Raw genomic sequence first — 24,149 nt, forward strand, 5'->3', positions numbered from 1 at the left:
TCATAAAGTTTCCTTGAGAAGCTTACACAGACAGAGGTGTGACTTTCAGTTCTCTCATATCATATGCAGGGCACAAATTGAAATACCATGGAAAACATTCTTGCTTTCTCACACATACACTAACTAGACAGCTAAACTATAACAAATGTTCCCTGGCAGCTGAAGGTCAGCAGCTATTTCCTGCCTACGTTTCTCTCCTTGATATCTTTAGTGTTAGGAGACACATCAGACAGGCATACCTGTGCTGAGGCACAATCATAATGAAAAAGTCTGAGAATCTGCTATTGGCTTTGCTCTGACTTTGTGAATGTATTCAGGCCTACGACCAAAATTTCTAACATACCAGAAACTCTTCCGAATGGTCAAGAGCAGCAGGTCATGCTGTGAATGGCACTCATTCCCCTTGTACACAGTACGACATACCATAGGACTGAAATTCTGCCTGACTTCAAATCAGTTGTGCGACTTGAGAAATAGGTGTATGCACATACAGCACATGCCCAGCTTAACACATTGGATTGGCAGAGAGGATTTTTGTTGCAAAGAAAACTGTGATAATCTATGAAGAATGGCAGATTCAGAAAGGTTGTGGTTGTATTTTGGGAATCGCAGGTTTCTAAATGTTACTACAAAACGTCTGGATATCTCAGAAAGTAGTGTAATTGTTGTTTCATATTATTTTCATCTTTCCATAACATTGTGGAATTATGATCCCAAGTTGCTGAGGTCCGCCTTCAACTTTGACTGATAAAAATTGTAAATGTAGCACACAATTGACACTGCAGAATATTTTATTGAACCATGAACTGCACCCTGTAATTTCCACAGTAGACAAATTAATTAACAGTGTTAATTATCTTTAAACGTAGATCTGTACTTGCTGTAACAAATCACTGGAAGGGTTGAGTTGTACAATGTGGAATGTAAAAGTGTATCAGGAATATATAAGTTTCTTAATCAAGAATACTTAACAACCCAGGCACTTTGGCAAATGTTTCTGTAGTCGTTATATACTGTTTATATATATAATGTATATGTTTGTTGATGCTCATTTACTCTGTTATTGGAAAGCTAAATATTTCAGGAACGACAGGAGTTGCACTGTGAGAATTTGAAAATGATCCATCCAAATGTATGAAAACCAAAGAGTAGTGATGAACACATTCACGGTTTTACTTTTTGACACCTATCAGACTCGACCTTTTATGCGTACATTAGCAGCCTCTACCATCAGTGTGTGAATGGGTAGGTGTGACATGCACTTTGAGTAGTCAGAAGACTAGAAAAGTGATATACAAGCTCAAGTCCATTTACCATTTACCAATTCTAGCACTTCCCAAGGGTAAAAATCAGCTCAATTTCAGAGTTGTATGAATGTGTCATGAATCAATGTTCTGTGTTTCTTCTGATCTACAATAAGAATAATAATAATAATAATAATAGTGTGGCTATGACACACCTATGTATGGAGACTAAAGTCCTCATTGAAGTGTCCTTCCTCTCTTTCTCACTGTATTGTCTTTCCAGGGCGCTGATACACACACATACATAGGAGGTGGTGTGTTTGTGGTAGTCAGACATACAAGCAGTGTGGATAATCTTGAGTGGAGCTGGTTTCCTGTTATCGGAGGACGACAGCAGCGCGGGGCAAGCCTGCCATCTACTGAGAAAGAGAGAGAGGAGCCTCCACACCTCCTGTTAGGCGTGTGTATTGTGATGCAGATATTCTTCTTCGTTTTGCCTGATGTGTCTTAAAGCTGTTACCTGCTCTATCTCAACTAAAGGCAGCTACACTATAGCAGTGAAAGGGATGTGACTGCAAAGGATGAAAAAGCAGGGAAGGTGGGCTGAATTTTTTTTTCACCTCATCTATTTTGATTTTATGAAGGATAAGAGTTATTCGTGATAAGGCGTGTGGCTGATCTGACTGATGAACACAAAAGGCCTTCGTTCCAGCTCTACCGCCTGGTTGAGCAAAAGTGAGGGTGAGACATCATTTCCATATGGTTTCCACCGGTGGGCTTTAAAAGTCTGCTTCAGAAACCAATGGGTGACGTCACTGAGACTACGTCCATATTTATATATCTATTAGGTTTACATGCTTCAGTTTAGCATACTAGCAAGCTAAGATACGCTAAGTGGCAATAAACACAAAGTGCAGCTTTGAATTTCATTATTTTTACTGGTGACATAAAAGGAAAGTTTGTTTTGCTGTTGAGCAGCAATTATAGAAAGAAAAAAAACAAAGAGTTGATTAAAAAAATGACAACTTAAAGGAAGGATCTAGTAAATGAAATATATGGATGGAGAAAATTACCATGACAACTAGAAATACAGGTCACATCTTTGAAGAGAGATGGGTAAATGGGAGAGGTACACAACTTGTTACACCTTTAAAGATCCTCTGGTTAAATAATATTAAGGCATTAAGCTTAAGGGTGTTAGTAATTTCCCATTGAAGCACAGATATTTACAGATGTGCATATGAACTCAATTTGTATTTAGATGCATGTGAATCACAGATATGTCTATTGCATGGAGGCACATGAATATACAAAACCTAGTCGCCATTCATACAATAATACTATTGTATCCATCTACCATTGATCAGCTATCTGAGATTTATGTAATCTGCTTTTTTTCTTGTTTCCTTTTTACTTTTTTTTTCTTGTCTGTTAGTTTTCCTTTGTTCTTACATTTTCTCCTTGTGCTCTTTAAATATCATACAATTTCTAAAAAATACAAAAAAATACAAAAAGGTTTTGGGCAAATTTCACTTATAGAACACCAAAGTTATTTCTTTACCCTTCAGTTGACTTGAATGGTAAATGGACTTGAGCTTTTCCAGTCTTCTGACTACTCAAAGCGCTTTTACACCGCATGTCACACCTACTCATTCACAGCCATTCACACACTGATGGCAGGCTGCTGTGTAGTGAGACCATCAGAAGTAACTAATCCCGTTTAAACGTATTCATACGCTGCCGACAAAGCAGCGGGAACAACTTGGCGTTAAGTGTCTTGCCCAAATACTCATCGGACATGTGTCTGCAGGAGCTGGGGATCAAACCCTCGACCTTCACATTGAGACTCGGCTGTGGCTCTACCAACTGAGCCACAGCCGGGAATTTCTGTAAGAATTCATGGCATCCAAAAGGCGCTTTTGAGACAGTGAAAACCATTCATGTGAACCTCATGGTGGTGCTTCAGCAGAAGTCAGTAGTTCACCAAAATCAGTACAATTCTTCCTCTTGGAGATTCAAGGCTTGTCCCAATATCAATGTCTTTGACACAGGGTTACATGTTTAGATGATAAAGAATAAATGATGAAAAACTGATACAGAATACCTGAAACTACCACGCCAGGTAAAAACATCTGCTACCATATAAGTATTGAAACTAAGTTTGGTGCTGTATTTTTTATTTTTTTATCCATTATATTTCATGTATCACTTCTATAGTTGTAAGATTATTGAATAAACCATTAAGAGTTCAACAAAATGGGAGTTAAGTGTCGGTTTGAGAGGAATTGAAACTTGCTGGAACTAAAAATAGAACATAGATATTCAGTGACTTTATTTCCCCCTCCACTGTGTTTTTCTAGCATTTAATCACCTTTACTTGTGCAGCACCGCATGTACGTGCTTTACATAAAGGTAACGCTCATCAAGTCTCTGTACTTAACAAGCAGGCGAGTACAGAGAGTGAAAAATATCAGTTTGAATAAATCTCTGTGGGTGCCTTTTGTGTTTCTCAGCCCCGAAGCTGTTCTTTCCAATTCTGATTGATTACTTTAAGGAAAAGAAAATCCCATTTCAATTACTAATTTGACCCACAGCAGCTTTGAGCGTACTAAACTATGTATGCAAGTCACACACAGAGTCACTAATCACAGTGAGGCTGCAAGTAAAGCTGTGGATTAAAGAATGTATATATGTATTGTACTCTCACGCAGAATTCTAAATCCTTACATTTCCAGTTTCTGCATATTTAAAGCGTCTTTACATGTTGAACATGGCTGAAGAAATAGAAGCAAGGATCGACTTACTTTTTTCCTTTCTCCTTTTTTTTTTCGATCACTGAGTGTTTTATTCATCAAAAACTGATCAAAAGTCACCCTCCATCTTGTTCCGTGTGCCCCACATAGCCACACCTGTACATCTCCACGTTGGTGCACTTATCTCTCCTCGCGACCAAAGCTGAAGATATACAGCAGAACCTTCATCTTCTCCATCTCATCCTGCGCAGGGGTTCCATGCTCCGTGTCACCGCCGAGCTCAAAGGAGGGAGAATCTGAGACTCGATAAGTCCGGGTAACATCAAGGAGAGGTAATGTTTTATTCATCGGCACAAAGCTCCTGAATTCGCTCAAATCAAATTCGCCCGCCTTTGTTTGAGAGATCAAGCTCGCGGTTTGACACATATCGAAATGATTGGATTTCTACGACTTATAAAGGGCGGGAGAAAGTTAGGAGTTCAGTAGAGGACAGGGTGATGTTTTTTTAAGGTTTAGTTTGAAGTAGAAACATGTTTTTCAATACATAAGAATGTATTTTTCTGTTCAAAAAGTGTGCTTTTTCAAGAATCCTGAATTTTATTCTGCCTTTTTTTTTGCTCCAGCATTGTCTCTTGACAAGTCAGCCGCTCGCACATTCATGTGACCTTGGCACCCCGCTGATTCACTTGTTTTGTTGCGATTCTTTCATCCTTTTTCTTTTTTTTTTCCCTCTGCTCTCAGATTTTTCCATCCTTCCTCCATCCAACTCTGATCTCATGCTGTCAAAGGAATTCAAATACTTTTTTTTTCAGTTTCAGAGGTTCAGTGTGACTTGCAAAAAATCTCAGGTATCGCTTTTACTTTCCTATTGGCCGACGCAGTAATTGCCAGGGAGGTCTCGTCGCTCGATAAGTTGCTCAATAAACCAGGAGATGAGCCTTGCAGGAATTCTAAATGATTAATTTTTTAAGGTTTTAATTCTAATCTGGGAATAAAAAAATCATTTTTTTGTTCTTTCCTTTGTCATCGTTTTATCTTCTGTCTCAGTTCGTCCTGTTTCATCAACTAAAGTAAATTAAACTAAACCCCTAGACTCGTTCCTCCGATCACAGCAGCCACTTTGAGTGTCAGCTGGGCTCATAATGTGATGCGGGTCACTGCAGCAATGTCACAGAGCAACAGAGCTGTCAAATAGTGAACTCCAACTCAACCTTCCGGATGTATAACTCCTCTTACAACCAGTGTTTATGACACTGTGGCTGATACTGAAGCTACAGGACAAAATCTCTTATATTAAGACGTCTTTCAGCAGCAAAATCACAAACTTTAAAAAGAGTTTAAGAGATAAACATGACTGTATTACGTGGGACCTGAGTTCAAATTCGTGGCACACAACAGGCTCTATACACTTACCTTCGGCATGTTGTGGCCGGAGACGGTGTTTAATATTCAGGTCTGCTTGGGCAAGCGATTGCTAATGTTAGCATCTTACTGTAGCACAGGCTTTGCTTGTTCTTTATTCTGTTGTTTCTGCAGAGCATACAGATGGGCACATTTTTGGAACGTTTCTTTTGGAACGTTTCTTTTGAAACCGGGCCATTGACCGGTTTGTAGTAAGTCTTTATCTTTACATCTCTACTACATCTCCTACACATGTCCAGGACTGGATCAGCAAGGCATACTGGGTACCTCTGTGTACACAGCTTGCTTAAAACAACGCAACCTGAAAGTCTATCACAGGAGCATCAGGGCCTGTATCCACAGAATGTAGTTCAGCGTTTTTCAGCGCTCATCATCCTGAGCGCTGAAACACTCTCTGTGTCGGCTGATTTTTGTCGCTCCATTCAAAGTCGAAGTTCAACCTTAAGAACAGTGCCATGCTGTTTAAAGCCACTTCTTCATCACCGACCAATCAAAGTCAAAAAGGAGCGGGACAAATAAAGATTGATTGATTTATATTCCCTTGAATTCAAGCAAATATTAAGCACAACGGAAATTACAGAGGGAAGCAGAAGTCAACTGTTGTAACTTAGCAACAATGGCTCTGTCAGCGCTGTCTGTGGACACAGACCCTAAACAAACCAAATTTGAACCACTTGGCAACATTAACCAAATGTAACATGACCGCTCCACACTCAAAGGTCTTCTCAGATTAAAATTATGTTTCTTCTTTAATACCCCCCACTTCACTGCTCTATTTGAAAGTCTAACCAGATGTTTTTCTTTTTTTTATTGCTCACTTACCAGCTGAGATCTGCAGGTGCAAAACTGATGGCGTGGAACCGAGAGAGAGTCACATTTTAAAGCTCAAGGCTAAGGACCAAGCTGCTGTTTTTTTGCAGGGCGAGGGTGACAATGTGTCGTTCTTTTGTTACATTTTAAAGCAATTTGACAGGAAAGGTAACTGGATAAACAAAATGTTTCAAACGTAATCAGAAAACTTAGATTTTTGTAAGAAGTGCCGTGATGATCTTTGGATCAGAAACAGATCTTTACCATTTTGCCACTTGGGGGAAGCAAAACGACCCTGCAAACAGAACTCTCATGTACAGCGTAATCACTCGGATAAAGCCTCCACACTGCAAACTTCTGGTCTGGCTCCGTTGTTACACCGTTGTCATGACTACAACAGCTTCATCATCCTGCACCTCAAACTGCCAGTGAGTCTCCCTGGCAGAGTTTTGGAGCAGACACATTCATTTCCACTGAGCACCTCTGATTCAAAGCTGATATTTTGACCTGTCCCTGTTGGCTAAACATGACTGCTAACATCATGGACTACAACTCTCTGCTGCTATGTGTTGCGATTGTTTCCATTTTGATCAGTTTCTCCTTTATTATTTCGTCATTTCTGTCATTTTTAGTTCTAACTTTGTTCCTTAAAATGTGCCTTTTCTCTTTCTTTAGTGCTGCCCTTTTATAGTTCATTCCTGCACTGCTTCCCTTTTGAAAACAGTCCACCTTCTCTCTTCTTTTTTTTTGGCACATGAAAAAGGTAGGAGACAGGCCCCAGTAGGTCACGCTGCATTAACCACACTAATAAAGCCATTACGCTGCACAGGAATGGGATCCAAACGAGAGAGGCAGAGGGTGCAGAGTGAATGGGATAAAGAAAGCATGGAGGCTGCTTTTTGCAGGGAGGAGAGGGATACTGAAGCAGAGTAGCAGACTGGGTGAATCCTTGCAGATGCACATCCTCTTTATGTATATATGCTCTGCCTTTAAGCCCCTCAGTCTATTCATTACCTCACCTAGCAGCAGTCATTAAGGAGACGATCTGCCGCCTTCTTGCATCACTTTCTGCTTCCCTTTCCGAGCATTAGCACCATTGTGGGGCCAATTACTACACTGCGGTGCGGTTTGAGGGGCAATAAATATCCACTGTGTGTCCCCAACCTGCAGCCTGCTCCTGAGAGGGAAGGGAGGAAGCAAAGGAGGAAAACAATGTGGAACAAAGGAGCAGCTGCATGCTGTTCTAAATGTGTCGCTTTTAGAAATGTTACATTGTAGTAGGGTGAAGGGGTTGTGAGGATGAGGCATCAGAGCAATTTAAGAATCGAGGATCATTCTGTGATGCAAGTTAAAGAACTGATTCAAATAGCGTTCTGCACAAATGAATGTATGAATCCATGAACTGATCAACATGCAGATTGGTAGATCGACTGTGCAAAGCTGCAGCATATTATGCTATATGCTCATCTTCACCGTTTCCCCTTACCGGTTCCTTAATCAACAGAAGGGTGAAGAACATCCGCTTGGTTGAAATGTATCATTAGACATGCAAAACTGTTTCTAAAGGCATGCAGTATTCAAAATTACATTTGCTTATTTGATTAATTTTCACATAAGTTATCATTGCCTGTATGTATATGTTTCTAGTGACAAAAGAAAATAGTCCATATCATGATAAATAAGAAAGGAAGGCTCTATTTTGGATATTGCTTTCACCTCTTGGTTTGGAGTTTCCACTTCCTGGTTTAAAATGTCCTCCTCCTTCGCATTTGAAATTTGTACGCACAGGTTTTGAACATGCGTGGAATTTCGTCTAACAGGTTTGGAATTTCCACTTCTTGGTTTGAGTTTGGAATTTTTTAATTTAAAGGTTTGGAAAACAGTTCACAGGGCGACATGAAGGGAGTTTGTCCAGGCCGGGGCGGTGACCAATTGCCTTCCTTTGGAATCTGATTGGCCACTCCAGGTGCTGCTAAGGCAAAAATCCTAAACAATGACGGCTATTTGCCTTGTCAGTGGTGGTATTGATGTTAAAATCAACTTTTTGTGCAGCTTTGCAAAAGGCTGTCAGTTGCTGTCTTTGTATTTAAATGTGACCCATTTCCTTAAGTTAGAACTTTAAAGGTGCACTACATTATGGAGTTGTCATAGAGAAATGTGAAAGTTGGAGAAGTGTACAGATTCTGTGATATATGTTCATAACTCCTTACACAAACTGTCCTCAGAGGAATATTTGTTCCCTGTCTCACTGTTTGAAGATAAAATGCTACACGAGAAGCTATGGTGGGGGGCTGCAACACTGAAACCATAACTCTTCTGTTGCTTTTTAGCTCCAAACTGTGTTCCAGGGACCCATTTTTTTTCCTTTGAATAAATTTTGTGTATTTAGTTCAGAAAACATAGCATAGAATTGTTTCACCTCTCCAACTTTCAAATGTCTCTACATAGTGCACCTTGAAATTGTGACGTCGGACATACAGTATGTGCTCTCTCTGAGTCCTCAAAGAAGCCTAGAAGATTTGAATGTTGTCGTGTTACATTTAAAGTTACAAACATATACATAGTAAATGAAATATTTTAAATGTTGGTATTTAAAGTAGATGTGATTAGAGGACATAGAACGGGTAAATAAATGCTATTGATTTGTGTGTTTTTAAACAACATATGTTCCTCCTCCATGAGGGCGCATGGCAGAGAAAGTATGAGATTATGGATTAACTGCACATGAAAGCCTTTCTTTAGATATTAAGATATGTTGTACTTTTAAACTCGAAATTGATTTTCAGGGAACGTGTTAGGATGTTTTTATATTTTAGCTGCTATACTTTACCTTCCAAAGTCCAGGAAAGCTCTTACTGTAACGCTGAGTAGTAAAGAAAGAAGCTAGTTTTAAATCCATCAGCAAAACATTTGTACTTGACTTGGGGGATGAAATCAAGTCTTTTTCTCTGTATCTGTCTTCAACATCACTCACTGAATGTGTCTCTCTCTGTCAGGGAGTGGCTGCTGTGTTCTGTTTTCTCTGGAGCTCTGCTGACACCATGTGGCCATCACAAAAACTGCATACTTAAAGGCAGGCCTGTGTGAGAGGCTGGGATTTGTTGCTGTGTACAGTAGAGCCCAAACAACACATTTATCACAGGCAGACGTCGCCCCCCCCCCCCCTCCCACTCCTCTCCCAGTGTGCTGAATTGATGAGCCATCAACAAAAGTTTCATCACGTTCACTTTATATTGATAAAGCAATCATGCATGCTTTTCTTCTGCGCATCACGCTTTCCCCCACTCGGAAGACTGATGGTGTGTCAGAATGATTCTTTTCTCCACACTTCTGTGCTCTGCAGTGAGGAGGAGGAGGGTCCCGGACTGTTTTCTAAAAAAAGAGAGGAGTCGAGTTTAGAGCTCAAGTTGCAGAGAAAATGCAGCCTCTTGGATTCCCCTCATTCTGAAGTACTCGGAAACAATTTTGACCAACGATCTTTTATGCAAATCGAGGAAGCAGTTTGCAAACCAACCACAAAAACAAAGCATCAAACACGACTTTGAAACGTCTCCAATGCCTCCATTTTTTTTTATTAATTCTTCTACAGTATACAAATATTCACGCACAAAATGTTTTCCAAAAAAAACAAACCCTAATGTCTCGTAAACATTCATGTTCTCCTCGTCTTGCAGCTCTGTCTTTTATTTCCTTCACTGTGTGCTGTATCGCCACAACCATCCAAATATACATATATATATATATATTAATTTCAAAAATCAAAACTACTGGATCCTTGTGTCGTTTTGTCGTACATGACATTTTTGCGTTGCAGTGACAAAGGATGAAGGGTAGAAGGCAGAAATCACAGTGTGAAGCAGGAGTCTTGACATCAGTGCGCTCGGTGCAAACCCAAAGGTGAGGAACGGGGAAACGGGGGCTGTATTGCATGGGTCGGCTTCGAGCTTATAGTGTGTGTTGGAAAGGGTAAAAGAAACGGTTGTATCAATCAGATCTGGATCAAAAAGTTCTTTGTTTTTTATCTTTTTTTTTTTAAATAATCTTGGGTGTTTCGCGTTTTTTTTCTAAAAGCCTGGAAATATTGATGGAAGAGGTCACATCGTCGACGTAGAGAGATGCTAAAAAAAATAATAGTAATAATAAAAAGTTCTTCCTTAGACTTCCTGGCACTCATCTACCCTTAAATCTGGCGTCAATATGGCACAAAATAATCATTTGCACAGGACGATTTGATCAAAATCTGGTAGTGACACAAAATATTTTAGGGTGTTTAAGACAAAAAAAAAAAAAAAAAAAGAAAATGAGATATTGGTATGGCTACAGTTAACACGCTATCAAGTAATAAGGGACAGTGACATTACAGGGAGTTAAATCTGCATATTCAATCAACTTTCATCTGTAAATGACAGTTTAGAGGAAGCCCCACCCATATAAATCTATTTCAAAACATCTATAACAACATAAAAATGTGAAGACAAAGTTTATATATACTTATATATATCGAGGCATCTATAAGAAGTAACAGTGAAGACGCATCAGATCATTTTGGCTCTGTAGTTTTCTGTTCTGCATCTTCACTGCTGCTGCCCATGTGTACCTCTCATCTCTATATCTTTATTCAATATGTACTCCGCAAGCAGCGGCTCTTTCCCCAAAACACCAGGAAAGCAGTAGTGCAACAAACTTTTAGCAGGATTTCATTTTGTTTTTTTTAGTTTCAAAGGAGGTTAATCAAGTAGTTTAGACTTCATAAGATGCAATCCCCGATATGAGCAGGGAGAAGTAGTTTGGACACTTAAAGAAGGAAATATCTTTATTGCTGCTGTCACTACTGATGGTGTGATTAAAAATCCGTCCAGTAGGAAGAGCAGACTTTAGATCTGGACTTTGTGTGCTTGAGAATAAATGTATGGACTGCACCTTTAGACCCTTACACATAGTGGCTTTTCAAGACCAAAACAGACAGAAGACAGTGAGGAGGTCACGTGTTTGTTTTTTTTGTTTTTTTTTTGCAGTCTGGATGACAACTATCATGACCCTTGACCTTTCATTGACATTTTCCTTGACCTTTGCAGGTTTCCCTGTGAGGCTATGAGTGAACTAAATAAAAAGGCATTATTGAAAAATAAGGCTACCAGTCCGAGTTTTTTTTTTTTTTTTTTAAAAAGGCACCCAGACTGAGCTACATTCCATCTTTGAAGACAAAAAACAAGAAAATAAGAGAGACAATGAACTGTTTTAGCTTGCAGTAATGTCCTTTTTTTTTTAAGTATACGGGCTAAAACAACTCTTTCTATTTTATCTCCCTCTTACACTATTTCACTCTGCAAGTTTTTATTTTTTCTTCTTAAATAAGCTTTTGATTTTGGATGAGGATCGCTTCATTTTCTCTCCATTATCGCTGGAGTCCTGGGAGGAGGTGCTCTGGAGCTTATATTCCCTTCCCACGCTCCGGCCTTCCGAGTCCAGGGAGGTGAGGGACGGGTAGCGCCCCACATTGGGGAGCATGCTGGCGGGAAGCTGGCCGAAGCTGTACGACTTCTCGAGGATGCCGTTGTACACGCCTTTGCCCGTTGGAGAGGTGGCGCTCCCCTGCGAGAAGGTCGCGCTCTGTGACTCAGGGATTATGCGGGTGAGGTCAGGCGAGCCGCTGTGTGCAAACGAGTGGTGCTCCAATGCGGGGGAAGGGGAGGTTGAGGGCGGGCCGGAAGGCGTGGTGGCCGGGGTTGGGGGCAGAGGAGGAGGCGTGGAGTCCCTGAGACTGCTGCTGCTGCTGGTGTGGGTGGAGGAGGAGGTGGCAGGGGTGGATGCAGGGAGCTCTGTGGTCTGGCTGAACAGCAGCAGCTCCTCGCGGGAGATCTTACGGTACGGGGCGTCGGTGTTGTGCAGCTGCTTTCGGCCCATGGAGGAGCTGAGGGAGTCGGTGTCTGAGCTTCCTTCTTGAGCCGGATCCCTGAGAGGAGAGGAGACAAAGCTCAGTCACAACTCAAACACTGACAGACTACTCAAGGCCAGTCTATGAAAACTGTGTACACATTGAACAACTAAATCAAAGGATCATGGGCCATGTTGTCTTAATCTACTTTAACAGATCTAATGTTTATTTCAGACTCTAACCTATGACTGCTGCGATGAGGACAATTAGCCCTGTACATGGGAACCACAACACAACCGCTAGGCCATCCAGCTCACCACATTTTTAATGTGTTAATCAATAATCTAACAACCCTAAGTAAAGTTGTGCTTAATCAAGCTGTCAAATAAATCTAAGGGTATATAATGAGCGTGCCAACAACAGTGTAGTCTGCTGTGTCTGTCTGCACACTGCACAGAGGGCAGTTGGTGGAGGCGGGGTGTCAACAGAGGCATAAAAGCAAATAAGTGAACTTGAGCGAGTGTAAATTACTCTTGTAAGACAGTTCCCAGACTGTGACATTGCTCAGTCTGACTGTAAACAACATGGAGATAGTCTCAGTGACCTCACCTATTGGTTACTGAATGAGAGTTTTGAATCTGAATGATGGCTGAATGATATCTCAACCTAACTTTCAGTCAACCTGGTAACAGGTTAGCTTAGGTGAGCCTAAAGCCTCTCGGAAAAACCCTTACCATGCATAACTTGAATCCTTCATAAAATGAAAATGATTACGTTTCAAAAATAGTTTATTGTACCAGGCTGTAAACATGTTAATTTCTGCGGTAAAAATTGGCTTATTTGAATGGGTGTGTATGTGAGTACTGTGGCTTTTGGAGCCAGCCTCAAGTGGACACTTTAGGAACTGCAGTTTTTGCACTCCTGCGTCATTTTTCAACACAACCTTTCTGACTGTCATAACACAATAATGTCAAAGTAAAATACAATAAATGTAAAAAAATGCTATATTGGTTATTGGTAAAATATCAGTAATTGGTTAAATTGTTATCTGTATCAGTTTAAAAAATCCTATAAAGGTCAGGCTCAGTTCATGCATCCACCACATAGAAGACGTCACCCAACACCAGAAGGCACCAATCCCCAAGCTGAAAGCATCAGTGTAAATTTTTTTGTATAAAACACCTGTGAGTCCAAACTGTAAAACCATTCCGCGGCGTTCCGGCCACCGCTACATACCCCCTCCTATCCGAGCTGAACATGATATGTTCGTCCTCGGCCTCGGGACGATAGGAGAGGGAAGAGCTGGCCATGGAGAGCAGATCAGGGTCCGGGGACATCAGTGAGGACTGCGGGCTGAGTAGGCTCCGGCGAGAACGGCATAGGCTGCTGCTGCGGGTCAGCGGGGGCCGGATCATCGTGGTTGCTGTGGAATGGAAGAAATGGTGATGCTTTAGTTATTTCTCCAAATATTTATTCAGAATTTATTTTTATTTTCAAAAGTATTCTGAATTTTTTATTAGTGGCTTGGTATGGTCAATAATGTTTTCAGTTAGAATACAGTCAACAAATAAGAGTTATCAAATATGGTGTTCCTCAAGGATCCATTTTAGGACCTTTAATATTTATTATTAATAAAAATGGTTTCGCTGCAGAATCAAACACTAGAGTTCTTTTACTTTTAGCAGACAACACCATCCTTTAAATCTGAAATGTAGATTTAAATACTGCAATAAGATAATATTGTCAAGAATTCTTAGATTAATTAATATGGTTAAAACATATAAGTTGTCTTTAAATACCAATCAAGAGCTACATGAAATTTTGTATGTTTTTATTCTCTTTCATAAAAGCCATTAAGACACCAACAAAAATGCTTTCGTATTTTCCCCATGTGCATTCAATATTTTTTTTTTTTTGTTTGAAAATGAGTTTGACTCACTTGTAAACTGTGGAATGATGGGAGGCGTGTCCTCGTCCAGATCGTCCACTCCCCCCGCGATGGGGTACGGAGGCACAGAAACCCGTGGCATGACCACCCAGCTGTGTTCCGAGTAGAGGCTGGCTGTCAGACTCGGTAGCCCTGAGTTGTTGACAACAGGGAAGTTGCAAAGCTTCTCGATCTGCTGCCAGCGGTGCAGCCGCTCCCTCAGGCACGCCGTCACTTCTGACAGGGCTTTTCTGAAATAAAAACACATGAGTGAGGAAGAATATTCATATAACACCCAGTAAGAAGCTGCCCTGTATTGATGCTTCAGGATTTAGACAGTTTTGGTATACAAGCTGGTGATATTATGATATTGGACTTAATGCAGCCATGCAGATGATTTAACTTTGTTCTGTCTTTTTGTAATGTCATCCCTTTTTAGCCTTTAAACCCAAAGGATTTATTTATCTCTGAAAGAGAGCCTGGATTAAACAAGAGGTCTGAATATTTTTACTATATCAGTAAAAAAACGTGTGTTTGTATGTAACATCAAAGCAACATGTGACACACACCTATATGGGTGCAAACTCCAGATACCTTAAGACAAACAAAAACATGTTTAAGAGGTATCTGTAGCGTTAGGCCAGGAGCAGATGTCATCAGGTGGTACCCAACCATCACTGAGTGTTTGAATACTGCCTGGTCGGTGGGCCGGTAGTGGTGGCCGGATCACTGCCCAATCTGCTCCTGGCTTCCAGCTTCCCTTCACATGTATGGTGTATAAATGTATATAGACATAGCAATATAAACTCGATACAATATTAAGGCTGCTTCACCTATTTTGACTGAAGACTTCCATATTGGTATTCAATGTGAACAATATGACTTTCCTTGTTAAGTGTTCAACAGCTTGCACTTGATTGGTTGTTATAAATCAGTAAACAGACATGACTCAATTTGCTGATCAAGAATAATTATTTCTCCTCTTTTCCTGTAATGTAAACATTGGATGTGTGTTGTTGTTCACTTACTTTGCTTCTAGTATCTTGTGGTCCACCTCATCCAGCGATGAGCTGTGGGCTACATGAAGAGTTCCAAACAGAGAACTTCTTTTCTTCTTTATTTTTTCTGCCTGCGTTGGAGAAAACACAAAACATGTCATAATATTAGTCTTAGTGGCATACACACTTCAGTATTCATTTTTTTGTTTTTTAGATATCGTCCAAGAAAGTTCTTGACTGTAACCTCAGGATTGTTGACAGCTTTAACAGGCACGACTGAAGGTCAAACGTTGAATTAAACCCAAATATGATCAAATGATCTCAGGTATGGACCAGCTCCTGGTTATGCTGCTATAGGCTTAGACTACCGGGGGAACTGGCCCCTTGAGCTCCTATCCCTCTCTCTCTCTCTCTCTCTCTCTCTCTCTCTCTCTCTCTCTGTGCATTGCTGGTGAGGACTGCCTGCTGCTATGGACCCCCCCCCCCCCCCCCCCATAGCAGCAGCCTAAAATTTGCTGGGCAAAATGCATTTAACAAAAGCAAAAAAAGAGATACAATTTTAGCATCTTTGTCCACATTAAAAAAAATTAATGAACCCTTTAATCATAAAAACCCTACTTACTTACTTACTTACTTATTGTAGTTTATTAAAAATATTAAATACTGTAATAAACATTGTTGTATTCAAACTTTATATTCATATTGGTATTTTATTAAACCCTTATTCAACATTACTTCTACACATTTCTCCATTCTCCAAGAGTTTAACAGAAGATTGCGACTGCTATGGAGGATCCGATACTACTACTACTACTGCAACTTCAGCCGGGCTGCACTGCACTGCACTTAAACAACACTGGCCGTCTTTCAGAGTGCAGAGTGAGCTCTCTCTGCAGCCCTGCACAACTATTAATGTTTGTGGTAGTCGTAAACATGATATACAGCTCTAATGACTCAAAAAGATCAGCAAGGCACTTTTACTAGGTTCTAATTCCTGCAGGTTTTTTTCCTGGTAGTCAGAACCCAGGACTTTAAGTATCTTTATGACGGTTGTGTAATATAAAAAAAAAACATTATTAATAGTCGTAAATCAAATAAAAGCATGGCAATCTTTCAAAATTTCCAAAGCAGAGCAACTACTTTCATCCAAAAACCATGTTGGAAAAAAACATCAGATTTCAGATTATTTGCTTCATCATTTATGAGGAAGATGATTTCAAATCAGTGTCATTCAAAGGCAGTAAAATCTCTGTCAGCCTCTCTACAACATTCTGAACTTCAGATGAATCCGATCAACACATTATGTGATGTGCAAAGCTTTGCTGACCAGCTCTGCCTATCGTATGATTGATAAGATATGATTGACTGAATGTTGTTACCTCATCTTTGGCGATGTAGAGCTGAAACTCAGCGTTCTGTTTCTTGATGTTGTAGTATTGAACCTCCACCTCGTGTGTGAGCTGGAGCCACTTCTGAAGAGCTTCAGGCACCGACCGCTCCGACTGCATCTCCTTCTCCGCTCGCTTCAGAGCTTTTCGCACCTAAACGGTTTAGGTTCAATCTGTTTTTAGCAGCAGAATTATCCATGGACTGCTTTGTGTATTACTGAGCATGTAAACACAAATAAAGTAGCACCATGGTTAAAATCGTACCTGTACGAGCTCCTCCTCTGCGTATTTGAGCCGGCTGAGTTCACATTCGGCTCCTTCTCGCAGCTCTCGGAGTCTGTGAGCCTCTGTTTTGGCCCCGTTGATTTCGTCCCTCATCTTCTGCTCCAAGTTCTGCTTCTCCACGGCGACAGTGCGGTTCTCCTCCTGAGCCTTTTCCAGCCTGGGAGATGAGAGGAAAAATACACGAGAAAATGCCATCATGGCACTTAAAAGTCTGGCAATGTCTAGATCGAATCAAGATTTTACAAGCAAGCATAAATTCAAAAGGAAAGATAAGAAAGCGGAGAAACTAATGTTCCTTTTTCTTTTTTTTGGGATTTGTCCGTACCGGCTCTGCAGGTCTAAGAGGCTCTGCTCAGCATTTTGCAGGCTCTCCAAGTCCTTCATCATCTGAGAGATGTGCACCTTGCTGGACTTATTCTGCACGTAGGCAAACCAGCAGCCCCCGACACCGATCACTATGGAAACCATCAGGACAAAGTCTTTCATCCAGTTATGTTGTGGACCTGCAGAAGGAGATCACGACAGGAGGAGAAGATGGGTGACTACAGTCACAGTTAAAGGTTCTCTGTCTGCATCTTTTGAGAGAATGTGCACAACGTGTCATAAAAATATGTTTTACTCACGGAGAGGAGGCCCGAAAAGCACTGCATCTAGTGCCTTTAGGTTTAATTTTTGTTTATGCCGCTGGTCTAATATCTTCAGCTGCATCGACATAAATAACGGTTCATTAGCCGCTAATCTGAAATATGAAGAAGAAAATCAGCATTAAATACAACATTTCTTTCTACACAGTTAGATTTGAGGGCGAGTCTGCGTTACTGATTTATTAGTATTTAACATGTGTGTCCATTGTGTCAAGATAAAAGAAAGAAAGGCTGGTCTGGAAAAACCCTTCTAAAAGGTAGAGTTTGGGCTTGTTGTTTAACCTTATGCATAAATGTTTATAAAGGTTACAGTTAGGGAAACTGAATGAAAAACATCTGATGTGAATTCATCTCCATCTTAAAGGGCCCAGACAACATGGCAGCGCTCATCAGGCCTGAGGAGAAACATGAAACCCCTCAGTACACCCCCCCCCCCCCCCCCCCATCTCAAAACACCCCCCGCCCCTCTGTCTACTCATGCCATACATGCAGTTCGCAGCGCGTCACATTCCACAAGTGTCTCTGCGACGTCTGAGTTTCTTCTTTAATGTCGACACTCGGACTCGTTTGTTAACATTTTCATCTTGACTGCACCGCAGGAGGGAATTCTGGGAATATTTTCAGCTTTTAAAGAGTTAAACCATCATATAGGGATTAGCTTTACCACAATACACATTTAGTAGTTGTGTAAAAACAGGGGGGGCAAATAGTGAAGTAGAGAATCTACCTGTTTCATGAGCATTTTTCCTCCTGTGTTACCGTTTATGACCAGCAGTGGGCAGCATTTAATAGAGTAATGAAAACTAAAGCTGCCTTTGTGTATTGTAACAAAGACTGTAATAGTGTAAATACTCATAAACACACTTCACTGCTCATGCAGGGCAAAGCTACACAAGACCATCTTCATTAGAGTCACTGATATTGAGACTATCAGTCATAAAAGTGCAGAACACAAACAGAATAAGAGCGACAGGAGAGTAGGGATGCACTGCACAGATGAGCACATGCTGTGTAGTGATTCTGTGAAGAGGGGAGGATTGTTTTTGAGGCGAGCCGTACTCACCGAGGTAAAGTGTTCCCTGTGACTCTGAAGTCACGGAAGTTCTTCTCGTACTGCGGCAGCTCCACCGACTCCGTCAGCCACTGCACTGTGTCCTCCATCGTCCAGTTATGGACTGGGTGAGAAGAGAGGATGTGGAGAGGGTGAGGGGAATGATAACATGTATTAGTAAAATATAAAGACCAATACTGTGCAAAAAAAATACAAATAAAACAAGAAATCCTTCATTTCAACTCATTTATAAGTTAATGAATGTGGGTATTGTAGAAAAAGGAAGTCAAGGTTTCAAAATAAAAATATACGTAATGGAGAAAAAAAACCTGTGATTGATACATATTTATATTCTGTGAATTTAACATAAGGTTGTAAAAACTAATCCATAATAAAGAGAGGTTTTTGCTGGATGCTTGTCAAAAAAATATATATTTGTTTAGAAAGTTTTAATCTTTTTTTTCTTTTAAGTTTTCTTTAATTTTTGACCTGACAGGAGCACAGAAAAATAATTCTTAACACCAACATTATTTCATACATTAAATGGCTTTTTTTTGTTAACAAAATAATTACATTTGTCATTTTGAGCCTTGAACAATATAAAAAAAAGGATAATTCTTTAGTGTAACCGGTAACGATTCCGAGTTTAACATTTGACAACAGATGAGTAGAGAAGAAGAAAAAACAATTTTTAAAATTGTCTTCTATAGAACCTGCATTATTCTGAAACCAGGACATGAATACTAGGCATTATATACTGTAAATATATTATTCTTTATAAAACACGTAATGATTCCAGCAGCAGAGTACAGCAGGTAACTAAAAGACCTTGTTAAGGTTTAAACAAATATTTGAAAAGATGGGATATTTACTTTCGGCTGTATTTATTTCAAAGGCTGAGAAAGAAAGAGAACATGTTAGACATTTATCTAAAACCACTTAGACATACTTTCATGGTCATAAACAAACGAGGTCACGTGCAGGCGAAGAACGACAGATTGAGGTGTGTGTGAAAACAAACCACTGATGGGTTTTTAAAAGTAGAGGAGGGGTCAAATATTTCCCCCATGTGATAATGAAACTGGAGAGGAGAAAGTAGAAGGAAACAGCTTCTTGAAGGTTTGCTAAATGCAATTAAGGGTTTCAATGCAAAAGGTGTCATTTATGTTTGTGTGATTAAAGTATTAATAATGAGGACATTCTGAAAGCATTTGCCCAACAGTGGCCTGTTGAAAAATCCACCCACAGGCTTGTTGAACCAGTACATCAGCCTGTCGAAAGGGATGTTTTACCACACCTTTGTCATTTGTCATGTGATTTTGTTCTGTATTTATATAGTAAGTGTAAGTGTTTGACTTGTGCTTTTGCAGTACATACAAATTGCAAATTCTGTTTATATTGGAACTGTCAAGCCATTCAAAACATGATCTAATTAGTTACAAGCTCCTGATTAAGATCAAATGTGTTGCATAAGTCACACTTTCAGTAGCTACTTTTAAAATCTCAAAAAATTGGCTACATCCTATATTTATGTGCAATACATCAGTTTATGTGCAATACATCAGTGAAAAAGGCTGAGATATGCAGCATCATGAATGAAAGTGAAGCCGCCACTATCAGCCATGATTGCATTGATTCAAAAGAATCCCCTATTCATTGTGTACTGAAGCGGCCGCTTCCCAACGCAAAACGTTCTGGGATACATAATGACTTGGATCCGGCTAGCAGGCTAGTTTAATGTCCATTTATAAATCGATCGCTGATGCTGTTTCTCTAATGTGGATATAACAGAGAAATTAATTCAATTACATAGTGTTTTCATCATGTATAAAAAAAAAACCTGTGGACGGTTGTATGATCAGTAACATATGATGTTTTTTTTATCTGCGTTCATTTTTTTTGACACATTTTTCTGCACTAAATTGGTATTAATGTTGTTTTGACAGCCCTAGTTTGTATTTATTGTTAGTTTTGCTTTCTAATTGATGATTTTATCTCTTTTTTTTTTCATCGTTGTTTACCTTCAGAGGTCTTCCAGCCCTTCCACAGCTCCTCCACAGTGATGTGCTGGTCTTCACGGTGCAGGTTGCTGTGTTTGTTGGTTTGCTGCTGCTTCATGTCTTCTATTATGAACTATAGGAAACACAGAGAGGAACATGTTTTTTTTTTTTTTTAGGACGCATATCATCGAGTATGTGTTCCTGTTGTTTAACATTTTAGAAAGTGACTGAGGGTTGTGATGCAGAAGGTTGTATCTGTGTCTGTGCATGTCCATGTGTGGTTTTGAAAGAGAGTGCTGCTGTAGAGAGTTGGCTTTGCCTAAAAGTCTAGCTTTGGCTCACTAACAAAAAAGACTCACACACACTTTCTTTTCTCTCCTCTTTCTTCCTTTTAGGGACTTTGAAAAGAGAAAGAGACCCACGGCGGAGGCACCACTTCCACCTGTGTATGCATGTGAGTGTGTGTGCGTGTGTGTGTGTGTGTGTGTGTGTGTGTGTGTGTGTGTGGTTTCCGGCTGTCCTCCTTTGGTAGCTCAGAATTAAATGCCCCTTGCAGAGAAAGCCCCAGTGAAGGAACTCACCAAAGAAAGGATTGCCAGAAAACCAGCAGCATAAACAACAAAGACCATGGCTGACAACCAGACAACTCAAAGCATTCATCTTGTAGCAATATGTGTGTGTGTGTGTGGCCTTGGCATGAAGTTAAAACATAACACTTCCTGTCTTACATGTTAATAGTAAAGTAGCCTTTGATATTAGCCTACTGCTGTTAGCCGTGTCACTTTGATTGGTAAATACCTTGACAAGGATGCAACCTACATGTACTTACCTGAAATACTAGAAACACATACAATATAGTTCAGGTTCTCAGCTTTGTATTGAGCTAGCCTAGCTGTTTCCTACTGCTTCCAGTCTTGTTCAGCTAGGCTAGCGCTACAGGCCTCACGCTAATTCACACATCCCTCAGTGCGTTGTCTTCTTTTGAAAATCGAATTATTGGTCCGACATTTTTGTACAATCAACAGTAAAGATGCTCAAGAGAAAGTGTCTTTCACAGGTGAATTCAAAATTCCTTGTTTTTAACCTAGCTGTGATCAGAGGGGAGTTGAATGTGCTTGTTGTTGCATTAGCATACAGCTGTGTGCACACGTCATTGACTTTGAAAAGATGCAACCAAATCAGAGGTGGTCAAAAGCCAGAAAATCCAAAAACATAACATTTTAAAATTTCAATAGTCACAGATCAATGAGTTTCACATGTGACTTGATAGAAAAGCTGAACCAGTTTCCAACACAGCTTGAAGTTTTCATGTGGCAGCTCTGAAACAGGGTTTATTTTTCTATGCTAGACTGCACAAAAACCCTAAAAGTATTCAAATATACAACTTGAATAATTGTATTTATCATGACTCACACATGAAACTAGAGATGGCCATGACTTTTCCTGACTACCAGTGCTTTTCTACATCTACATAGTGTGAACTGTCTGGAGGATTGCTGTGAAATTGACACTGAATGCTTAATGGCAGTTGGTGTTGGAGAGGCCGTCGGCTGATTTAAGTACTGAACACATCTTCCTGTCAGGGAATAATACTCTCTCTGTTATCACAATTTTTTTGCCTGAAAATGTTCCCTTTGAGATTGACCTCTAGCATATGCACTTAGTATATTCAAAATCCTCACAAATTGCTGAAAAGAGATAATAGTTATGTTGTCAGAGTGAAGGAGACAACCAATGCTTGTGGAATGAAACATTTTACATTTCTGACACTGCAGCAATTAGTGTTATTAACGAACAATGGGCATCCAATGAGAGAAAAATGTAAGGTGCTTGTTCCATTTCTGGATGACTCATGCTTGGATAAATTATTAACGCCCATGTTTATGGGAGGATGAACCTGAACCCTAGCCTATGGCATTAGGGTGTGCCAACTGGTGATGTAAATGGCTTTAATCAGAAGTCCATTTAAACCTCAATACAAATAATTACATATCTAACCTGCATATGACTGAGTCATGAGGAAACACAGGTGGTGTGGCAACTCAAACACCACCTCGGTCCACAGCTGTGACTGTTTGCCTGTTGTTATGGCAATTCCATGTTGTTTTCAGTATGGCCAAGCTTTAACAGCTAATAATTAAATCTATACTGGTTTATTGCATTAGACTGGCAAGAACAAAACCCTGAGAAACCCTTGCTTGAATTGTTTGCAAGGTAAAAAAAAATGTCTCTAAACCTAGAAAGTTTGAGAAAAAGACTCAAAAAACAAAATCTGAAATTAAAGGACTCAACGTCAAGACAAAAATACACAATCTACTTTTGTTAACATTGGTAACTAATTCAATTCAACCTGTAAGCAAATCAACAAGACTGAGTCCACAGACCATTTTGACCAACTTCTTTCATGCAGGTATCATGCTAACATTTACCAATTCAGCTTAACCCAAATTACACCTAGCTGATTGGAGTCATTACTTCGGCAGATAATGAACCCATGTATTGGACCTCAGATAACAGATACGAGGTCAAGTGACTAACAAATGAATGGCTGTTCATCTTAAGGGAATTCGATTTTTAATAAATGTCAACACATATATCTAAATCACTGCCAAAACATTTCACTCATAAACGGAAATATATCACAAATGTGGTGCTCAAAGTTGAAACAGGGGAAAACCAAAGTCAATATAATTCCCCCCGCTGAGAACAGGTTTGTGCTTTCCATCCAATTCCACAGAAAAAGTTAACGTTTGACGTTTAGGTGGTTCAGCATGAGAAGTCAACTATTTACCAACGCTGCAAGGATTTTTTTCTTTGGTCTGTTTTTTTGAAGACTTAAAGTTGTTCAAAATCATGACTAGAAGAGATAGACAATAACATCTCTAATACCAAATAGTTTTGATAAATGCATCAGCGTTTTTTTCATGAAAAGAACTTGAACATTGGGAATTGTGTTTGAGAGAGCTTAAAACACTGTAGGGTGAATGAACTGACACATTTATATTGCATCCTAAATAATCCCATAGAAACTCTTAAGATGTTGTCTTTCTTCACTGATTACATAAGTGTCTTTGTGTCTGAAAAGCTCTTTCAGCACATCAACAGCGGACAAAATACTCTGAGAAGTCTTAAAGGCTTGGCCACCGGGTTTTTACACAATACAAATGCAAATGAGTTTTTTCTCTGTGACGTAGAGCCAGGATCCAAGTAAAAGAACAAACTATCTGCTGAGTCACTGCAGAGACAACAAGGTGTGCAATACTATGAACAGATGTCCAGCAAGGCTCAGCATGCTTTATGAGAAGATCTGGTGGCAAAGATGTGAATTTAAATGACGAATAGAAGAGCACACAGAGAAGGAAAAAAAAGTCCAGATGGATGAATAACTTGAATTAAATGATCTGTTATTTCTCATGTTTTAGTGGGTAACAGTTTGGTAGATGTGTTTATTATTACTGGCCTACAATTTTCTTGTTTAAAGTCCAACACATGATCACTATTTTAGAGGAAATACAATAAAAATGTATAACATGTGAATGATTCAAGCTAAGTATTTGTTCGATAAACATTACTGTACTTGTACTTACGGTATAAAAGCTGCCTACTCAGAGAATCAAGTTATCATAAAACTTGTACTTGGGAAGCAGTTTTGCATGTGGTCAAAGACAGTTTTGTGTTGCTTTATGGACTGATAATAAACATGTGGTGAGCTGCTCATTTAAAGATAGGTCTTTTTATGGGAGCCCTGTGGT

At 39.8% G+C, this 24,149-nt stretch overlaps 1 protein-coding gene across 2 annotated transcripts in view; it reads right to left on the reverse strand.

The window, feature by feature from the left end:
• Nucleotides 1-9,780: 9,780 nt before the first annotated feature.
• stim2b (stromal interaction molecule 2b) overlaps nucleotides 9,781-24,149 on the reverse strand; it is a 45,006-nt gene continuing 30,637 nt past the window's right edge. Inside the window, exons 3-12 of one of the 2 annotated variants that reach the window (XM_020629208.3) lie at nucleotides 20,419-20,530; nucleotides 18,410-18,521; nucleotides 17,326-17,441; nucleotides 17,028-17,205; nucleotides 16,682-16,859; nucleotides 16,409-16,570; nucleotides 15,060-15,160; nucleotides 14,044-14,282; nucleotides 13,341-13,527; nucleotides 9,781-12,182 (exon numbers count right to left, since the gene is read on the reverse strand). In XM_020629208.3, coding sequence (XP_020484864.2) covers nucleotides 11,564-12,182; nucleotides 13,341-13,527; nucleotides 14,044-14,282; nucleotides 15,060-15,160; nucleotides 16,409-16,570; nucleotides 16,682-16,859; nucleotides 17,028-17,205; nucleotides 17,326-17,441; nucleotides 18,410-18,521; nucleotides 20,419-20,530 — 2,004 coding nt within the window. In that variant the 3' untranslated portion in view covers nucleotides 9,781-11,563. Of the gene's footprint in view, nucleotides 12,183-13,286; nucleotides 13,528-14,043; nucleotides 14,283-15,059; nucleotides 15,161-16,408; nucleotides 16,571-16,681; nucleotides 16,860-17,027; nucleotides 17,206-17,325; nucleotides 17,442-18,409; nucleotides 18,522-20,418; nucleotides 20,531-24,149 lie in introns of both variants that reach the window. The other variant, XM_065950512.1, reaches the window with a different exon arrangement.

This window comes from Labrus bergylta, chromosome 22, assembly GCF_963930695.1.
Source record: "Labrus bergylta chromosome 22, fLabBer1.1, whole genome shotgun sequence".
Lineage (NCBI taxonomy): Eukaryota > Metazoa > Chordata > Actinopteri > Labriformes > Labridae > Labrus > Labrus bergylta.